The 22745-nt window shown below is 39.4% G+C and overlaps 1 protein-coding gene across 2 annotated transcripts in view; it reads right to left on the bottom strand.

The window, feature by feature from the left end:
• The window catches only part of Asah2 (N-acylsphingosine amidohydrolase 2), an 81868-nt gene that overhangs the window by 6502 nt on the left and 52621 nt on the right, over nt 1-22745 (bottom strand). Inside the window, exons 10-18 of one of the 2 annotated variants that reach the window (XM_052172564.1) lie at nt 22421-22525; nt 22226-22307; nt 19776-19891; nt 17806-17900; nt 15094-15133; nt 14157-14252; nt 11125-11220; nt 8563-8709; nt 1744-1803 (exon numbers count right to left, since the gene is read on the bottom strand). In XM_052172564.1, coding sequence (XP_052028524.1) covers nt 1744-1803; nt 8563-8709; nt 11125-11220; nt 14157-14252; nt 15094-15133; nt 17806-17900; nt 19776-19891; nt 22226-22307; nt 22421-22525 — 837 coding nt within the window. Of the gene's footprint in view, nt 1-1743; nt 1804-8562; nt 8710-11124; nt 11221-14156; nt 14253-15093; nt 15134-17805; nt 17901-19775; nt 19892-22225; nt 22308-22420; nt 22526-22745 lie in introns of those variants that run through there. The other variant, XM_052172569.1, reaches the window with a different exon arrangement.

Here is a 22745-nt window from a genome sequence, read left to right as displayed (position 1 = left end):
TAAAGACAATAAAAAAAGCTACTGGATAGCAGCGAAGATTCAACTAGATACATATAACAGTATATACAAAGCATGTAGCCTAATACTTGTAGACAAAAGTTGCTCAGTAATTAGAGATAATGATTAATGTTTGCAGATGATCAAAGGGCACTAGACGTTGTTTTGCACCATCTCACAGTATTTTGAGAAATGAAATCTATTCTCATTATGATGCTGTTGCCATCCTGTTCTCACAATGGCGATGAAAGTACCCCGTGGATGCTGGGCTTGATACAGCATTCCAACCTCTTCAGAAAGCAGTGGTATGAACATGGAAACATTCAGGTGGGCTTGGCCATGGGTGTACACTGACTGTCCACACATTAAAACATTTCTCCCAAACCCTATATGCCATCACATATTGCCACAAGCCTACCATGGATATAATGGCATTTGAATAGAAAGAAATGGCACAGTCATTTAGGAAGAAAGCACTTTGGATTATACGTGATTATGGACCCTAAGGAGAATGGCTCACAATTTAATGTCTACATCCTCAGTCAGGGGATGGGGGTGAGCTAAAAACCACTTTCATTTGCCCATTTTCCTCTAAGGTTTTTCTTCAAATTTTGTAGGGAGTTTGTGGTAGTGTTTTGTTAACTTCTTTTATTTTGTTTAACCCTTTAATATGTGTTTGCTTTATTTATGTTATTGAGGATGTCACGTGAGAGGTGTATGCATGCCACAGAACTCATGTCAAGGTCAGAGGACAGCTTGTGAGAGTAGAGTCTCTCCTTCCTCTATGTGGATTGGATAACAAACATCCTTAGGAACTGAATCGCTTTACCATCTAATATCCTTAGTTTTTAAGTCAATGTTGGTATCTAGCAATAGTTGACATCCAACTATTGATATCTCACCTCTACTTCCCAAATCCTGGGATAACAAATCTGTATCTGTTTCCTCAAATTTTTATAGACAGAACCTGTGCTATTATTTATTGCTTGTTTGGACATAAGATAATTCTAAGGAAATTAAAGAAAATTAAAGTTATCTCATTTCTAGACTCTCTCTCTATATGTATGTGTATGTGTGTATAACATATAATAAAAGCAAAAAATAAGATGCTTTATAACAAATTATTAACAGTAATAACTCTAAAAGTAGATTTGTGGTAAGAGAGGCACCTGCAGGTTCTATTTTAGAAATATGCTGCCTGTTTTTACATTGGCCATATATTTGTCAAGATTAATAGATAAACATTTTATTGTGCCAATAGTGAAGAACAGAAAAATTGATAATGTAAAATAACAAACAGCACACGGGACAGAACCACAGGGCAGGTTCCAGTGTGTGATCACCCCGAAACAGAAGAATTGGGTCCAGAGTAGCAATGCTGGAGGGGTCAGAAAGGTCCCCAAAAGGCAGGGAAATCATGTCCTTTTTGGGGGCGCCCTTTCAATAAGTAACAAACTTAGTAAGTTCTAAATTTAAATATGCAAATGATAATGTCTCTGAATCCATATGTTCTGGGGAAGCCGTGTGGTCCAGGAGGAGCTGATCTACACATGGCACTGTAAGAAGTTAATTAAATCTTCATGGGGCCTGTGTTCCACATACAATTCCATCTTAGCTATACCCACTGAACATTTTCCCACCTCCACAAATAAAGTAGGAAAAAGTCCTGAAATGTTTCAGATATGTGAGATTCTCCTGTAAAGTGATGGGAAACTTGGAATAAATTTGGAAGACAGAGATGCTCACCTGGTTTTCTGCTGAGTTCTTTGGGTTAGCGCCTACAAATACAACTTCAACCACTTCTCCCTGAAAATAAAAAATGGCATTGAATTAAATCTGAAACAAGCCTCTCTATTCGGATTGCAAGCATTGTCTGCTCTACATTCTGACACCCTATATACATCCTACACTACTTCATTAAGTGATTCCCTCTAAATTCATTAGGAATTAGATCCAAAGAATTGGACTTTGGCAGATTCTGATAAATGAAGATTCAAAGCTATAATTTTCAATGTGACAACATACGAAATGGCTTTAAATTATATTACAGAGCCCTGTCTTCAAATAGCCACAGAGACCACAGAGAGTCAAAAGTGAATCCACACAGCTACAGACACTCAGCCATTGACAAAGGTGTCAACACATTAACTGGAAAAAAGGGCAGCCTCAAAAATGACCTCCAACGGCACAGGAAATAACCCCTAAACTAACAAATGGGATTGCAGGAAATTAGAAACTTTCTTCTGTGCAGCAAAGGAAACCACCCGCAGAGTGAAGAGGCATTTACAGGATGCAACAAGTCTTTGCCAACTGTATACCTGTCTTAGTGTCTTTTCCTATTTTTATGATAAAACAATGTGACAGAAGGGAGAAAGAGCCTGCTCTGGCTCCTAGTTCAAAGGTGCAGGTCAAGGCATCATGGAGCTCACTCTGAGTTTCCTTAAAGATTTGTTTCATTTTTAATCACATGTATATGTGCATGTCCATTTGTAGATATCTGCCTGACAGTAAATGCCTGCAGAAGCCAGATGCCTCCGATTCCTCTGGAACTGGAGTTATAAGTGGTTGTGAACTACGAGACATGGGTGCTGGGAACCGAACTCATGACCCCTAGAAGAGAAGGGCACACTCCTAACCACTTAGACTTTGCTTCAAACTCTCTCTCCATTTTATACAGACCTGGATCCCATTTCCCAAAAATGCTCCTTCCAACAATTGAGATTGACAGTGTGTCAAACTGCTTTCAAGAACACTGGTGTAGCATAGACAAATGCTTCTCTTGGCTTTAATCAGAGAAGCGTCTCTATACAATGAATAGCGGTACATGGCAGAGTCTTGGCTGCTCAAGGTGCTGAGACAAAAAAAAAGTTGAGTTCTCAGTCCTCAAGAGCACATTTATACCATTCCCTGGATGGTTCATGTAATACTGCAGAAGAAGTAGTAAAAAGAACCTAAGAGCCATAAAATAGGGAGGAGATTACAGAATATTTTCAGGGCATGACATAGCCATTGCAACTGGGGACAAGACTGGACCTGCCAAAAGTCAATCGAGAAATGGGCAGGTTCTCATGGGACCCAACCATTCCTTCCACACCAGTGGCTATTTGTGGAATCTAGGTGATGATTAGTCATTATCTTCAGATGTGACCCAAGGGCACGTCCCCCAGCATCCAGTGTCTAACTCCATCCATGGTCACACAGATGGTGCTGATTAAACTCAGTGGGGCATCAAACAACAACAAACACATGAGTATAGGAAAGGACCTGAAGGGAGGGGAGATCATGGCCATGAGTGGGAAGGAGATAAGAGACAGTGGGGAGTAATCAGAATGCATTCTATATGCAAATGAAATTAACAAATGATAAATTTAATTAATTAGAAAAGCTTTATGCTTTTCTAGAAAAAAAAACTATATGCTTCAATGGTAACTTTTACTGGGAATTATACCACAGCAGCCTCTCCTAAAATACATTTTAAATTCCAATAAATAAATAAATAAATAAATAAATAAATAAATAAATAAATAAAGTTAAAATCAGAAAAAAAGAAAAGCTGTGTTTTACAACATCAATTAGCATGATTAAGATGATTTTTCCACAGGGATTCATGGAGTTCCATCTCCCAGGTGATTCTAAACTTTTCCAAGTTTGACAATTAACATTAGTCTTCACAAGATCTGACTCTGTATTTGTATCTAGACTCTATAGAAGAATTCCAGAAATTAAATACCAAAAAGAAATCATCTAGTCAATAAGTGAGCTAATGAATGGAACAGAATGTTCTTAAAGGAAGGACAACTGTCCTAGAGATATTGTCTTAATGTACTCAACATCATTAGCAGTCAGGGAAACGCAATTTAAAGCCACATTGAGATTTTATCTCACACCACTTGGACTGGTTACTAAACCAGCAACAGCCACCATTGGCTGGCAAGGATTGGGGGAAGAGAAACCCGTCTCACCTGCTATTGGACATGCACACTTAGGCAGCCAATACATAAAACAGCACTGAGACTTCTCAGGAACTAAGGATGGAACTATGGATGAAACAGCTTTATCACCCCTGGCCATATACATGAAGGATCATGTCAGCAATGTCCCAGTTTGCTTCTCAATTGCTGTGGTAACCACTGACCAAAAACTACCTCAGGAAGAAGATGTTTATACTTTTGCTTCATAGTTCACCATTAGAGCAATTTAGAGCAGAAACTCAAAGCAGCAACCTGGAATCAGGAACTGAAGCAGAAAGCATGGAAGAGTGATGCTTGCTCCCCACGGCTTGCTCAGTCTGCTTTCTAATATAAGGCAGAACAGCTTGCTTAGGAATGACCTCACCCACAGTGGACTCCCGCCACATTAATCATTAACCAAGAAAGTGCTCCACAGACATACCCATAGGCCAATCTGAGATGAAGGAAAATTCTGTGATTCAGGATCCCTATTCACAGGTGATATAGTTTTTGTCAATGTGACAAAAACTAACTTGCATAGCATACCAGAAAAATATTTGCATGTCTATGCTCTTGCAGGACTATGGACAAGCACTAAGATAGGAAACCATCTTTCATGTTAATTAACAGGTGAATATATATAATGTAACACCACAGAATTTTATGCCCCTTTGAAGAAGAATTAAATCTGCAGGAGACAGAGTAGAACTGGTGATCACTGAATTAAACAAAAGAAGCAAGACTCAGAAAGACAAACATGGCATGCTTTGCTTCACATGTGGGAATAGATTAAACACATGTAAATACATATCTGACATTGTGACGTGAAAATAGAAAAAACTATGTGGTTTTAATATATATATGTATATATATATATATATACATATATATATATATATGTATTCTCTGTACACCCCATAATCCCTGTCCCCAGATCCTCTCACTCCTGAGCCCTTCTTTTCCACAAACGTTCTCTTTCTGTTTGGTGGCATGCATATTCTATAACTCTCTCTTGTTCTCACTTCCTCCCACCTTCACTCCTCTTCATCTCATTGTATGCTAATAAAATTATTTCAAAAACAAATTTATACAACACAGAGAGAGACAAAACTTAGCATCACCAGCTCCAGCCTTGTCTGAACTTCATCTAATTACAGGTCGCACAAACATTTATTCTTTGTTCTAGCCCCACTTCGTATGTTTTGTCTCATGAATATTTTGTTGGATCAACTCGGTGGGGATTGAGGCTGGGCTTGGACATTGGGATATGATCCTCCAGGCACTTAGCAGAGACACATTAGCCTAATAAGGATGTCTACAAGCTCTACCATTGGAAAGACAAGCCAAGGGTCATGATTTATCCTATCTCTCATTAGGAAAAAATAATAAGTTTGAGGAGACTGGGGGAGGGAAGCAGGGAGCAAATAAGAACAAAATATAACTCTGTGTGTGTGTGTGTGTGTGTGTGTGTGTGTGTGTGTGTGTGTGTGAAAATATAGACATGAAGCCCACTTCTTTGTATGCTAACCAAAAGCATATTAAAAATAGAAAGAAGATGAATATGCATGAAAATATATCAACTGTATGGCCTTCATCTACAAGGATGGGGTAAGGAATGTTCGTAGAGTGAAGGCAGAGGTAAAGCATGGCTGCTGGGGGTGATGAGCATGGCCTGCTTTCTCTAGACTTAAACATATGAGGTGGAAACAGAGCAGGAACTTTTTGTGAGACTAAAGGGACCATGAGGAGGAGCACAGGGGAAGCCAAACAGAGAAGTAACTATGCACATGCGGACTGTGCTAGTTTTTCTCAACTTGACACAAGCTAGGAACATCTGGAAAAGGGAAGCAACCAAGAAACTGCCTCCACAGGACTGGATTGTGGGCAACTCTATAGGATATGTTCTTGACTAATGATTGATATGGTAGGGTCTTGCCCACTGTCTGTTGTGCCATCCCTGGCCAGGTGGTCTTGCGGGGCATATAAGAGAATAAACTGAGCAAGTCAGGCCGAGCAAATAAGTAAGCAACACTCCTTCATGCCCTCTGTGCTGCCTTCCCTGGATGACAGACTTCAAGCTATAAAATGAAGTAAACCCTTTTTTCCCCCAACTTGCTTCTGGCCACAATGCTTTATCACAGCAACTGAAACTTTGTCTCAGACCACATGCATGAAAATGTTGTATGAAGGTCATTATTCCCCACGCATACTAAAAGCTTTCATAATACTGTTGACTATGAAGGAAAGCCCAAGTCGGTTTACTTTTACAGCTAGATATGAGTCAAGAATACTCAAAGATACTGATACGTATTCCGGAAAACACAAGAACACCTCCCTCCTCAACCTTTATAACTTTGACACCAGAAGCCACGGATCAGGTATACAACTGTCTTCCCTGGTGGGAGTCTAAAACTCCAGAGCAGTGAACAAAGCAGATAACACCTTAGAACAGATTAGCCACCAGAGGCAGCAGGATCTAATACCTGAAAACCGGTTAACACAGAATACAATATTAATAGACTGAATGAAAGAAAATGACATGGTCACGTCAGTGACACAGAAAAGCACTCACAAAAAACCCACATCTATTACCAGAAAAGCCTATCAGCATGTTGAGTATGAAATTAAACTGTCTTGACCTGATTCAAGTTCTTGCCTACTAAACTCCTCAAATGTGTCATACTAAAGAGGGGACATGAAATGTGCAGTTAAGAGCAATTCCTTATCTTACAGAGGACTTGTGTTTGGTAGCTCATGGCTACCTGTAACTCTAGCTCTAAGGAGACAACACCCCCTTCTGTTATCTGCAGGTGCACATACACATTTAACATACATTCACACTCACATACACACACACACACACCCTCACATACACACACACACAAACATACACACACATACATATACACTCACATACACATACACTCATTCACACACACACACTCATTCACACACACTCACATACACACATACACATACATACACATACACACACATGAAATATATACATGAACTGATAGACAGACAGACAGACAGATGGACAGATGGATGGATGGACAGATGGACGGATGGATGGATGGATAGGAGAATACTGAATACTCATCTCCTAAAATCAGAAATAAGCCAAGACTACCAAGTCTCACACATCCTAGTCCAGAGTTGTTATGGTTTAAATATGATCTGTCCTCCCTGGCACCATGGTTACTGTACTGAAGGCTAGTATTCCAGAGGTTAGAACTGTTCTGAGATGACAGAATTATGAGGGCACTAGCCTCACCTTATCCATTTTTATCTACTATGAACTTTAGTACTATGAACATAGTAGAATTATCTACTATGAACTGAATGGTCCACTAAGGGATAAGTCCTGGTTGAGAAAGTAGGTCACTGGAAGTGTGCCTTTGAGGGTTATATCTTGTCCCTGGCCCATCCCTGTATTTCTCTATACTTCCCAGCCACCATTGGGTGGAAAGAGTTCTCCTGTTACACACCCTTTCTTCATGATGGTCTAACCCACCATGCATAAGCCCAGGGCAATGGAACCGAGTGATGAGGTTTAGAAAGCTCTGAAACAATGAACCAAAATAAATCCTCTCCACAGCTGTCATGCTTAACTCTCCCCACCACTTAGTGAGATGAGAATCACACATCTGGAATCTTTATGAAGACATTCCAGAGAGAGTAAGTTGATGATGGAAGTCTCACCCTAGTGTAGGTGGCACTACCCGATGAGCTAGAATACTGAACTAAAGACAGACAGAGGAAAGGGTGAATAGACAAGCATCCGCCTCTCTGTTTCTGACTAGGGAGGCAGTGTGACCTGCTGCCTCACGCCTGCTACCATGGTTCCCCCAAGATGGTGGATTGCATCCTCTGTTTGTGAGCCAAAAATGCTCCTTCATCCCTGGGCTGTTCTTATCAACTATCCTGTCATCGCAGTCAGAGAAGTAACGGATACATGTGCCCTCAGTTGCTTTCTTGGCTGTCTTATCAGAGCAGTGAGAAACTGACACCACACTGCAGATCATTCAGTCACTGATGAAGCAAGACTATGAAGTTTAGTCATGCTTCATTAGAAAAAAGGAGAAATCGCGAAATGACTAAGTCAAGTTACTTCATTTGCTGATTATATAATAAATGTAGAAATCCCTAAGATGGTCAGAGAAAACCTGCTGGAATTAATACATTATTCAGCAAAAATGCAGAACACAAAATCAGCATAAAATGTCACGGTGCAGGCCCTGCTTCACTTTAGTTGCTTTCCCATCCTTGATCTAAAAGACTCCTATGCATGGATCTTTGACTATTTAATAAAAAGAATAATTTGCATTTTGGAAATACAATTTTATGTAGCTAACCACCGGGGGGGGGGGGGGGGGGGGGGGGAAGCAGTGCTTCCCAGTCCCCTCTGTGAACATGAAAATAGAAGTAAGCATCATCATTGTTGAAGCTAGCCTGTGGTTCTGTGAACATCATCATCGTTGAAGCTAGCCTATGCTACTACCAACATTGCCACTGCTGAAGCAATGATATGGAACCATTCAAAGCAGGTGATGATGTCTTTCCTTTTGCCTCCAGAAGCAAAAGCATTTGGAGACTTTCCTGTAAGTCTTACCACTCTGTATTCAGGTTTTGCTGGCTGCAGGACATCCCCAAAATGTTTGCCTATTGGTGTTCTATCCGGAATATTAGGAATAAGTGAAGCTATCAGATTTGTGAAGAATGGAGGCTCGGGACCACTGCTCATGTTGGCTACTGTGTCCTGAAACAGAGAGCATTTGTTAAAGAAATGCACAATGGAGATGAAGTCCCATTCCCCACCTCCATTTGTATCCCAAGAAATGCCCTCATTAAAAGAGACACACACATCTACACCCTACACATTAGCAGCCCTTGAAAGCTAACAACATTTAGCAAAATGTGAGGCACATTCTGAAAATTAGAGCCTAAGAGTTTGTACTTTAAATTTTTTTGATAGAAGAGTGTTTTAGTTGAAGGTAGATATATGTTTTAGTTGAAGCTAGGCTGGCCAGTATAATCTAGAGATCAGAAACCAAATGCAGACTACTCAAGTTAGATTCTGGGTAACCATTGTTTTCCCTGTGTGGTTCAGGATAGCGATTTACCACATGCTATAACTTTATGACATGATACTTCAATTATGCTTGTATTTTCAATATTCAGTCTGATATATGTTTATATATATATATATATATATATATATATATATATATATATATATATATATATATATATATATATATATATGTCCTGGGGCATTTGTGTGTCAGAAGTCAATATTAAATGCCATTCCTATTCAAGTACCACATATCTTGGTTATTGTGACAGCTGTCTCTCACTGATTCAGCTAAGTAGCTTATAAGCAAGCTCCTGGGATCCTCCTGTCTCTGTCTCCCCAGTACTGGGATTACAAGAGTACAGTGCAGATATAGTCCAGCTTTTCCATTCAGGTGCTTAGAGTCAAACTCTGAAAAGTATGCTTGCAAATATAAGCTATATCTCAAGCTTCGAAGATGTTACCTTGATTGGTTGGTTAAGGGTGGGGGTGAGGTCTTGACACAGGTCTTATCAATGCTACTCGGGCTCACCGAGAACTTGCTACATAGACCAGGCTGCCCTGAATTGGGATACTCCTATCCTAGTGTCCTGTGTGCCAAGATTATAAGCAAGTGGCAACGTGTTTGGTTCAAATTGTGGATAATCTTTTACCTAAAGTCATTACCAAGGTCTTCGTCTAGCCCCAAATCTGTGCTAAATAATATAATAAATATATCCTTATTACAAATTTAAGATCAGCCTTATCCTGACCAATATGTTTTCCACAAGATTCACCAACTTTAATGGAGTCACCAAAATAAGAATCTCTTTGTTTCAACAGCCCTCGATTTATATCTAATGCTCTTTAATGTTCACATTTGATTGTTAGTTTTTATAGCTACACATGGTATGGAGGATGTACTGTCATTCTTACTCTGCAGACAAGAAAGTGGAATTGAATACATTCAGTTGGTTTTCAAGACCACATAGTCAGTCTTAAAACAAGTGACTATAGCATAGACCAAGAACCAGGTTTCCACAAGACAAACAAAGGACTAGGTCTAAAATTCAGAGGGGCACTATAGTTTAAAAAATAGTAAACAAAGTATGTTCAAGTCTCCAGATTGCACTAAAATTTCAAATACAATAGGCAGCTATAGAATTGTAGGAAATTGCCTGAGTTGGTCTACAGCACATAAGTATCAATTTTTTTCAATCCAGTATGATCATACTGTTTCTTTAAAGGGTTTGCTGTCCTTAGAATGCCATAATTTCAGAGCTTTTACTATTATAAAGCTATTATGTGGCAAGCAATATACTTACTATTACAAATTCTAAATGCACTATATACAGATCTGCTTATTATTTTAAGCTCTTTGCCCCACTTTTCAACTAATTATCTGTACCACAACTGCAGCTATATAAATAAGTGTGTCCTAACGGGGACTTTTCAATGCTAAGGAGCTTTAATAAATCAGTTGTATACATTTCAGAAATACACATGTGTGAATACCAAGGCAATACTAGAGTTCAACAAACCTAAGTCTCCATTCATTACAGCAATTTATACTATTTAATCAAGAAATTTAAAATTCTACTAGTTATAAGAGTGAGAATTCTCTGATTGGAAAATGCATCTCAATTTCAGAGAGGTTATAATGAAGAAAATGAGCATCAAAGTATTCTGTAATTGCACAGTCTACTCAACTCTGAACAAGAGGAAAGAATATGGCAAGTGAACACTGGCTATAGTTATAGTACAGGTGGCCAATTTTGATGATCAAAAAACAGAGAGAAAAATATCTCCTTACTTCAAATGACAGCTTCATTATATATATGTGTGTGTGTGTGTGTGTGTGTGTGTGTGTGTGTGGTGTGTGTGTGGTGTGTGGAACAGACTGCCACCACTAAATGAAATTAATTGAATTTGAATTTCACTACCAGTAAACTTTGAGTTATTAGTGATATTATTGTTCCAGTATTCTTTCCTAAGGGAAATTCCATATAATATAAAATTAGCCAAATAATACATGTATCTAAGGTTCTTTCTTGATTCTGTGTCTTTTTCCCCTGAAGACAAACATAGATACAGACACTCAAACACACGAGATTTTATTACCGTAGCAATTGCCTTAGCAAGGGCTCTAAAGAGCTGGATGTACGCAGACAGGGTGTGTGGTCCATAGATTGTAGATGCTGCCTCATACCGTTGAGCCTACAGGAAGCACAAGAAGAGGAACAGACAGTTTTGCATAAATCAGTTTATGGATATATAGCATTTTAGGGCAAAGTGATGTCTGGACCATTCACATTACCAGCAAATTCTCAAGTGGTTTTTGTAAAACAGAATGTGAGCATTTTCCACTACCCAGCCAGGTTAGTGAATGGCTGGATCTGAGACTTGTTAAAGTGATGGGCTCTTTCTGTTGATTCCATTTAGGCTTCATTTCTTTTAATTGGAAAAATATTTCAACCTTCCACTTCTTGTGCTATTAGTGATCTCCCCCAGGTTGAACATCAGGAGAGAAAAATGAGGATAAATGGATCCTATTTAGTAATTTCTAGATAAGTTGCCTACTGATGGTCCCTTCTGTGAAAGGACATCTCCCATACCACAGGGCTATGAAATAGAATCCAGTGCATCTCATTATGAGCTCCCTGCCTCTGGTGACTCCACAGGAACCTCAGAGCTATCAGTGTATGAAGGTCCTCATTGTCCCAGAAACATCAGCTTTGCTTGAAGTATTCTGCATGCCACCTTTCCAGCATCTCCATGGCGACGAGTTGGCAGTCATCTTGGACCCCTCCTCTACCTCATCCTACATTTTATAAATCTTCAGATTGTGTCATGCTTCCTTTAAAAAAAATTCTCATTTTTTTCCTCTTTTCCTTTTCTCCTGGCCCTAACTCTGTACAAACCTTCATATCTCACCCAGATCCTAACTCTAATGTGCTAATCAAATTCTGTCTCCACATACCTATAGTACCTTCCCAATGATGTTTTAAAGAGTGAATCAAAGCACTGTCTCAAAACCTTCTCAATAAAGCTGCTACTCCACTGTGTTGCACAAAGGACTCTTCCCTCTACTCACCTTGCCTCCTTCCCAGCTCTCACCTCACTGCCACCATCACACTCCACAAATCCTAAGTTAATTATAGCCCATTAATGTGTTGTATCTATTCTCTGGACTGTTGTGCACACGCCTGCTCTATAAAAGGCATTCCTTACTTTTTATTTGCTTGACTGACCCTAATGTATTGTCAAAAACTCAGATAAATGCCTGCCAGTCTTTGTCTATTTTAATATTATTTATTTATTTATTTATTTGTGTGTGTGTGTGTGTGTGTGTGTGTGTGTGTGTGTGTACCACATGCATGTAAGAGTCTTAGGAAGTCAGAAGAAGAGGACATTCAATGAGCTTGAACTGGAGTTACCCTTGCTTGAGAGCATCCAGGTAAGTGCTAGGAACTGAAGCTGGGTCTTCCACCCCTAAGTGCTCTTAACTTCTGAGTCATCTCTTCAGCCCCCAGTCTTCTGCATCTTTATCTGCTTCCTTTATCTCTGATGCAATACCATGGAAGAAGCAGATTTTTTATCATTACACTGTCTCCAGAAAATGACCAGCAAACTATCTGTTGTACACATCAGTGGATGAGTCAAGAGTAAACTTTGTAGAAACATCATCCCAAATAAGGGATCAAGTTTGCAGGGATGGACTTCTTTTGAAAAGTCCTATAGAACACCTATCAGAATAATGGCTCTAAGTGCATAAAACAAAACATTTAAAATTTATCTAAACAAATTAGACTGGAATATGTTTATCAGCCTACAGTGATCAATTTTGCAAAATAATATGTGCTTCCTCTTTATGCTATCAGATAGTTTGATGAAGGTAGACCTAGTAACTCCTGTAATTTTTACAAAAGAAAAAGAATAAACAATACTTCTAGGTCTGTAAGAACTAAGTGACAAAGTAAGGGGTTTGTTACTATTACTGTTGCTTGTTCAAGGGAATACTGAATATCAAGGAGCACTGAATAAAGTTTAACTGTTCCTGGGTTGTCCCAGGTAAGAACTTTTACCCAACAACACTATCATATAGATCTGGAATGCACCTCCTAAGTTCCTCGTTATAAAGTCTTAGTTCTATGGAAAGTGCTACAAGGAGTTGGTGGCACCTGCAAGAAGTGTGGCTAGAAGGACTTCTGATCACAGGTACATGCCCTGGGGGGGATTCTGAACACCAGTCTCTTTCTCTTATTTCAATAAGCAAAAGAAGCTTAGAACTCTATGAAGCAAAGGGTTTTACATATGGTAACATGAACTATCATATCTGCCCACCATCCAAAAGCTATGGGCACATAATATTATGAACTGAAACTTCTAGAACTGTAAACCAATATTAGCCTTTTCTCTGTATAAACTGATGTCTCAGATAGTTATAATGATGGGAAACAGACCGATACAACTAAGATTTCCTAGATGTTAGGATCCTTTAGCAAAGCCAACAAAGGGCGCCAGGGCAGATTCCAATTCATCTATCGCTAAATGTTCCTGTATGGACTGCCATGATATGCCAGGAGATCTATTTATAATTATTAATTGTGGGACTCTAGGCTATGTCGCATTTAACTGATTTTTTTTAAAGAGATCTGGGATGCTTTAAGAACTCTACACATAAAGAAGTAATTGTGAACATCAGATTCCTAATTCTGAGAGGGTTTTGTTTTGTTTTGTGGGTTTTTTTTTAAGTCATATCATATAGAGACTAGTATGCTAATTCAGAATGTAATTCAAGGATTGTGCACAGCTACCTTTGCAAAGTAGTTCATTCATAGTGCATTCAATAAATAGCAGAAAGGAGGCCCTGGAGAAGCTTAGGACACTAAATGTACCAAGGGGCATTATCTGCATGTCATAACCCAGGCTTATTACCAGTGCCCCTGACGAAACAGTATTAGTACTGCATGATAGTGAGTAAGTTGATGATGTTGACATGTACTTAGAAGTGATAAACCCCAAGCCAAATAAAATCCTTGCCTTATTTTCTTAGAATCCCCACCTAAAACAAAGTCAAACCCCAGAAACATGGCTGAAGAGATCCAGAGAGACTGTGCTATAAAAAAAGTCATGAGAACATTTTACTTTACCTGGTATTCTTCATATGTGGTAATGTAATGTGTATAAACATTGCTTAGGCCTGCAATAACAACAGTCATATCCTTCATTCCATAAAGTGCAAATTCCTACAAGGGAAAAGTGAAAAATCATACTGCTTAGGGCTATTAATATCTGAGTTTCATTTAAAGTGCACATTTGGTATGAATTACTAACTAAAGATATATATACCTCTTAAGGAAAATATTCCCAAGGACCCCAAACCACCAAGGAATGTGAATGTGTCAAAGAGTACTTTGAAAAAAAAGACTACAACCATAAAGGAGAATTAAGTCATGTCATTTGCAATAAATAGACTGTAACTGTAGATATCAATTTAAGTAAATTAAATCAATATCAAAAAAGAAAAAAAGAAAAAAGAAAGACCAAATTCCCATTATAGTTGGGCAAATCAATGGATCTATGAAAATCATAATAATCATATCAGTAGATGTAGAATCTTACTGTGAAAGAGTAATTGCCTCAAAACTATATTAAATTTATATTATGTAATTAAAAGAGATGTTTATAAGATACAAATAACAAGACAAGACATTCATTTTTGCAAGTGTTTCCAATATATCTTGAATCTGAAGAAAATATAGGGGGAAAAATCCCCATATGTGATGGTTTTATTTAGCCCATTCATGGGGATTTAAGCAACCTCTAGATATAATTTACTATTTATACTATACAAGCATTGTCAACTTTCAATTTTTTAAATGTAAATGCCAGTAAAATACTTTAACCTGGTTATTATTCCTTTATACTTTAATTCTGATTCTTAAATAAATGACATTTCATATTTACCTTTATCCAATAATTTCAAGGAACACAAACATTAGTGATTTGGGGAAAGAATAATTTAATAAGGAATTTTTCCCTCCTTAAATATAAATTTACAGGAATTGTAATTCATATTTAACTTACATTTTTAATCGCCTCACGAAATCTTCGTCCTGACATGGTTCTGAATCAAGAAAACAGAATTATGTTAACACCCTCCCGTTTGTATGTGTGTAAGCTATTCAGAAAGGCTTTTGGTACGTACCAAAAATCTCAGCCTAGCTCAACACACAGCAGTAAAAATGGAGCCGTTGATGGTGTAAAAGAGTTTAGTTTTTTTCCCTCAACTGGACTATCTTCAAAGCAAATCCCAAACTGAACACAATTTGACCAAAGAGGGAAATAAACTCACTGGGCATCACTGAGAGAAGACCATCAAGGGTGTAGCTCAGTGATGGAGAACTTCGCGGACAAGTGGGAGGCCCAGGGCTCAACACCCAGCACCACAAAAAATGACATCATTTTCTATTCATGAGATCAACATAGTGGGTCAGTTACATCCAACATGAATGAGAGAGTGGGGGCGGGGGAGACAGAGAGAAAGTTTGATACTTGGCCCCGCCTACAATGAACTTGCCACTTCATTTTCATATTTAATCTTTCAATCTTGACTATCTGCTGCTTACCAGGCCCACTTTTATGTGATAATGATTTAATGGAATGCAAATTACATTCTGTAGTAAAAAATATTAAATAATCCTGGCGTGGCATTTCTACCCACCTTGGACCATGTATGTTCCCGGATTTAAAAAAAAAAAAATCACACACAGCCTTTATATTTTTTAAATTTGCCTTAAGCAGCACAGTAGCTGGGTACTGTCTATCCTCCATGCTGGTAGAATCCACCTTCCTAACGGTAACCCAAGTTACTAACTTACTTTGTTTCATTGGGTCTGTTCTTGGCTCCAATCGGCCAGCCCACATGGCCACATTTTTATGGCTCAGGCAGCCCTTGGTGGTTCTCCTTTCTCCTTTCCTGCATGTTCTTCTTCTATCCCATGGTGGCTTCTCTCTCTGCTCTCCCCTGTGGTCTCAAGCCCAGGAAACCTAAACCCTACCTCTGTCTCTTCTGCCCAGCTATTGGCTGCAGGCATCTTTATTGATCAATCAGAACTAACTTGGGAGCAGGGTCCCAGTGGCTTTGTGCAGACTCCAGGTTTTAGGGGGCCAGCACTTAGCATTCCAATAGAAAGTAAAAGACAAACACCTCAACATTCTAAAACTGGAAGGCAACAAAATAAATAAATGAAAAAGTAAGATGATAAAAACAAACAAACAAACAAACAAACAAAAACACCCAGCGACTAATAAAGTAGAGTAAGGGTGAAATGGAACGGTGGGAGTGATGGCATTAGTGGTAGTGTTTATACTGGTGCTGGTGCTGATGTGAGAGACAGCTGGACGCTGTTGGTAAAGATGCTTTTTATGTGGTATGAATAGTATTAGCATCTCCGTTAGAGACTTGAGCAAAGGGATTAAAAAAAAATTAAAAGACTTAACCTTGAGGCTAGCTGGAGAGAATGTGTTTTCTACAGAAAGAACCATATGTTCAAAATCTCCAAGCCCAGAACGTGTTTTGTGGACCTAGCAGGTGCATTTGAAGTTCTCTCTAGACAGAAAACCTGGTCAGCGATGCAGGATGATGGAAGCAGGCTGAGAAAGAAGGAAAATCAAAAGAAATCCCACCAGGGAACTTGCTGAGAAACAGACTGCATGGGGACTGTAACGAAATTGGGGGGATGTGAGGGACTGCCTGGACTAAGATGGGAGGACTGGGTGGTCTCCAACAGAGAAGTAACATGTTTAGTTCATGTTTTGAAGCAGTGGTTCTCAACCTGTAGGTCACAGTTCCTTTGGCAACCCTCTAGCTCCAAAAATATTTACATTGTAACTCATAAAAGTAACAAAATCACAGCTATAAAGTAGGAAAAGAAAATACCTTTATGGTAGGGATCATCACAACATGAGGTCACAGCATTAGGAAGGTTGAGACCCACTTAAAGGAATGCAGTTGGGTCTCCTGTTGACAAAGGACTGCAGAGGAACAATGGAGGACCCCAGAGTGAGGGTTAGTGAAATGATCTGTGTGAATAACAGCAGTGACGGGGAATGATAGGATGTGTTGGGCATAACAGATTTTTATGAATTTTTGAAAGAAGGAAAAAATATCAAAGACTAGTTCAACAAAATTCCCCTTGTGGAGATAGGAAAGATTGTAAAAGATACAGGCTTAAAATATTCTCCTGTCCTTTTCTCATCTAAACTGATGCTTTCAAGTGTTTTAGCATCGTTTCAAGTCTGTGTACTTCCTTAAACCACTGGACCCTTTTTCCTTCGAAGTGCCAGGCTTGTGAATTGTTCATGTTTTCCCCGTCTCTTTCACAGGTCACAAGCACAGGCAGATGTATTGCACAGCGGCTCCGCCAAATAAGGAAAAATTATTTGTCACTGTTGCCAAATAGTATGGGAGGCTATCAAGAGATCAGCAGGGAATTATCTTCCCCTAAGAACTAGTCCCAGGGCCAGCGAGATGCATCAGTAGGTAAAGGCAGTTGCCACCAAGCTTGGCGACCCGAGTTCCGACTCCAGAACCCATTTGGTGAATGAAGAGAAATGGCTTGGACAACTTATCCTCTGGCCTGCACAAGTACATCATGACCCACAAGCCCCTCCACAGACACACAAAAACAGACAATCAATTTTAAAAAGAAGTAATTCCAACAGAAATGCATTCTTTACTATGAAAGTTATTTTTTTGTTTTTTGTTTTTTTTTTTTTTTTTTTTGAAGAACTTACGTAAATTCCCCAGGGATAGCAGCTATGGCCAGTGACCCAAGAGTAACAATCTGAACATCCACAATATCTGGGTGCCAAGGATGAGGTTTTGCCAGCTGAAACCCCAAAACAAGAAAGTTACATTAGGTATAAATTACCCCTTTTATTGTCAACAGTCACTTAAGTTCCTTCATTAAACAATTTTGAATGTTTGAAGCTGGTTTTGTTTTGTTTACACCATACCATAGGATTTACTTCTAACTCTGCTGTAACATTAAACATATCACATGCATGTTTATGTCCCTGGCTTAACATGTGAATCCCAATGCTGTCTTACCCTGAATTTACCAAGTGATCTTTACTAGGCTCATCATTACGATATAACAAGGGTTCCGCCAGAGTAGTGTAAGAGGCCATCTCCTCAGTGGATATAGAATGCCATTTAGATCTGTTCAATCATTTCTGTATTTACCCCAGTGGTGCAAGTCTGGCTTCATCTCCCAACCTTCTTTTGAGAGAATCTATCCTTTCTTTTTTTTCCTTAAGATTTATTTATTTATTTATTTATTTATTTATTTATTTATTTATTATATGCAAGTACACTGTAGCTGTCTTCAGACACTCCAGAAGAGGGCATTAGATGGTTGTAAGCCACCATGTGGTTTCTGGGATTTGAACTCAGTACCTTCGAAAGAGCAGTCGGTGCTCTTAACCACTGAGCCATCTCTCTAGCCCAAATCTATACTTTCTATATTGTGATTAGTAGAAACTATCTCACCAACCCTTCCTCCCTTCCTTCTCCTACCCTAAGAATTTTAATACTGGAAAAGGCTACTTTTTAAATGCTTACACTTCAACAATCATTCTTCTACCAATAGTAGGATGACTTCTTAACATCACAAATGTAAAAACAAAAAAATCATGTTCTAAAGTAGTACTAAAGGAAAATTGTTTCAGCCTGCATGTGATACATGCATTTAATCCTAGAACTCTGGAGAAAGAAGCAGGTGGACCTCTGAGTTTAAGGCCAACCTGGTCTACAGAGTAAGTTCCAATACAGCCAGGGCTACACAGAGAAACTCTGTCTGGAGAAAAACATAACAAAACAAAACAAAAATGCTTTAATTAATGATATTGCTACATACACAGACAAACTTGAGTCAGGTCTGCAGCACAACACGCCTATGAAAGACAGACATGGTGGCATGTATGTAATCTTAGCACTGGGAGGTGGAGACAGAAGGATCCCTAGGGTTTGCTGGTCAGCCAGTCTAGTCTAATTGGTAAGGTGCTGGTCCCAGTGGGAGAGCATGTCTCAAAACAAAAGCTGTGTAGTCAGTAGTTCTGAGGAATCCAGTAACATCTCTGGTCACCATATACACTTGGCCATACATGTCCCTGCACTCCCACACATACAAACAAACACACACACACACACACACAACTAAATAAACAAATAAATGGTGCTGCCTCACACGAGAGAATTGACATATGAGAACTTTCCTATATGATTTACATGCTTTTCTGTGGAAAGAACTCTTCACGGAGCCCAAAGAACACGAATGTTACTTCCTTTTTTATATTCCACTCTCTTCCATGTTTCTTAATAATTAGATAACTCAGTAGACTTCACCGTAGTTATTATTTAAAGTTGGATCCAGCATCTAAATTTTTAATATCAAACATTGGTGGGAGGTGGCTGACTGAGAAGGCTCTGCAGGTAATGCGCCAGCCACACAAAGCTGAGTTTGGCCCCCAGAATCCAAATGCAAAAGGAGAGCCAACTCTACAAAAGTGTCCTCTGACCTCTACAAACATGGCTCCCACATATATCCTAGTAGTAGTAGGACATATGTAATAACAATAAATGACAAATTATGTAAGAATAACTAAATAAGATCTTCCGTGTCAGTGGACATTAACTACTTATTATCTGATAGCTCAGAAACTACATAGTATTCTGAGTTCCTTATGACAATCAAAGGCCTTACCTCTCCTGTGTGAAGTAGGATTGGTTTAGGTTTCTGGCACTCTGTGATTTCTTGGGATGGCTTGCCCAAGAGCTGGTCCCGAAGAGTGTCCCAAAATAGATCCCCTTCTGTTGTTCCTATTAGAATTGTGATGATTAATAAGATGCCTTGTACTGTCCCTCTGAGGAGGTCATGATTTAGATAGCATGGCACACAATCATTTTAGGCATTTCAAATATTTCATTAAAGTTGTCATTCAATGGCTTCAACAATTTGGGCAATAGAAAGGGCAGCGTTTCCTTTATGTCAAAAATAATAGACCTTAATTAGACTGCCATCTTAATAAATAATATCAATACATTTTGTTTGATATTCTCAATGCTGTATTAATATTAACTTTGCTCATTTATGTCATAAAGACAGTTTAATTTAATCCACAAGTTTGTGAACTGCATCACCTTTTTCTCATTTTAAAAATTAACAATGATAACTACAACATGTAATAACAGCTGTTCAGCTTGTAAATAGCAAAACTTTTAAAACTACAGGTAAGCCTTCATGATGGCAAAAGATTCTTTAGTGTGATGGCAAGCAACAAAAAGGAAACTGATCTAGATGTTTGTGTCTCAAAGAATGTAATCAACAAATCACAAACCTATTGAATGAGGGAAAGATTTTCAAATATTTTATCTGATGAGGGATTTGTATGCAAAAATGTATTTTAGAAAGCCTCATAACTTAATAATTACAGTCAAAACCCAAACATAAAGAAAAGTATGTGGATAAATAGTTCCCCCCAAAATATATGCCAATATATTTTGCCAGTAATCACATGAAAACACATTTGACATCACGTCAGTGATGTAAATCAAACCCACAAGGAGAGAGCATTCCACACACATGCTGGCTAGAATCAGCATGCCAAATAACGTATGTTGTCCAAGATGTGGACATTTTTAATGGATGTATTACTGATGCAGATGTAAAGCAATGCAGCCATTTGGGAGCTCATGGGAGAGAGCCTCAGACGTTACAACCCAGTTAGCATGTGACCGGCAAGCATGCCTCTATATACATGCCTAAGAGAAAAACTGCACACACAGACCCACTCAAACTCTTGCACATATGTACATATGTACTTAGGGACGAATTATTCTTAGCATACAAAAAGAATGAATAACCCAAACATCCATCAATTAAACAATTGGCAAATGCCATCTGGTATATTGATACCATGAATTAATTCAGCCATTAAAAGGGAATGGAACGCTTCCACATTCTGTACCTCCATGGACCTTAACACAGAACGCTACATAGAAGATGCAGCAAACATCCAGCTATTGTACATTACCGGGCATTTGAAATGTCTAAGGCAGCAACTGTAAGGATGGGGCATCTGCTGCTTGCGTATACGAAGGGGCAGAGGAGATGCAGCAGCTAAGCATGCTCAGAGTTTCCGTTGGAGTGATAGAACCTCCAGTGTTGACTTTGGGAAGGTTGTGTGCCTGTCAAAATATTAAACCCCACCAACACTACTTTACATCCCTGTCTTATATGGCTTGTCAATTATTTCCCAATAAATGACTGCTATTATTGAGTCGTGAGAGGTTTTCCAAAACACATTTTATGCACAATTCCCTTATCAGACATATGACTTGAAAATATTGTCTCTCCTTGTCAGGGATGTGCTTTTCCCTTCCTTCATCATACTCTTTGCATGCTGCCATCACAAAGAAATCATGGCTGCTTAGAGTAAAATATACCCTGGAGGCAGCGAGATGACTAAGCGAGGAAAGTGCTTGCCTCTAAAGTGTAAGGATACGAGTTCCAGATATGTCCCAAAGCCCACATAAAAAGGCAGGTGTGCTAGCACATGCCAGTGATCTCAGCCACGGTGAAATGGGAAAGAGAAACAGGTAGATCCCAAGAAGCTCAAGGGCTACCTAGCCTGGCTTCACGGCAATTTCCAAGCCAGTGAGAGAACCAGTCTCTAACACTGAGTGGAAGGCGCTTGAGGTCCAACATCTCTGATCCCTACACACATGTGCTCACGCATGCATACACACACACATACATACACACCCATACAACACACACATACACACATACACACACAGACGCATACACACACATACACATACACCCATACACACACACACACACACACACACACGTGCATACACACACAATCAATCACCAACGTTCATCAATATACTAAAATGCTAAGAGATTCTGTTTCTGGTTGTATTTAAATCAACAAAGCTGAGGGACAGAGGACACCTATCCCTGGGCAATCTGAGACATCACACAGAAACTCAGCTAGCCTGGAGCCACCTGAGTTGGAGATGGGAATCACACACACACACACACACACACACACACACACACTGGCCACAGTTCAGCTTCATTAGGAAACAGAAGCCTGAAGCCCCCGAACCTGGAAGCACACACGCCAACCTCCTTTCTCTCACCCTGTGTAATATTGAGGCCCGAAACTCCATCAATTGTGCCTGCGGCAAAACTGTAGCCCAGGGCAGGTTTACACGTCTTCACCTGAAGGAAAGATCATCAAACAAAAACAAAGAAAGAGACACAAGTTCAGCTGTGAGCAACGGTGAGCTGTGCTTGGCCCACCTCGAGAGGTCGGTGTCTTCTGTCATACTCACTGTGTGTGTGGCATTGAGCTGGACGCTCACATCTGTCATGTTCACCCACTGGTGGGCTGCAAGCACTGGGCCGGTCACTTCCTGGGAGGCAGAGGCGTACAGTTCCTAGAAAAGCCACAGAGGCTCACTGTCCTGAGGAAAAGAACTGAAGAGAAATGGGCACAAGGCCTGGCACCTAGTATCTTCTGCACCAAGACACATTTCTTTTACTTCCTGAGAACAACCCCACCCCCACTCCACCGCAATCCCCCACCGTTCCCTCCACCGTCCCCTCCACCAACCCCAGTGTTTCCTAGAACTTGAAATCTCCAGGAATGTTGATCTG

Source organism: Apodemus sylvaticus, chromosome 1 (assembly GCF_947179515.1).
Source record: "Apodemus sylvaticus chromosome 1, mApoSyl1.1, whole genome shotgun sequence".
Lineage (NCBI taxonomy): Eukaryota > Metazoa > Chordata > Mammalia > Rodentia > Muridae > Apodemus > Apodemus sylvaticus.
The sequence above is the reverse complement of the archived record's forward strand: the minus strand, read 5'-3'. Positions and strand labels throughout refer to the sequence as shown.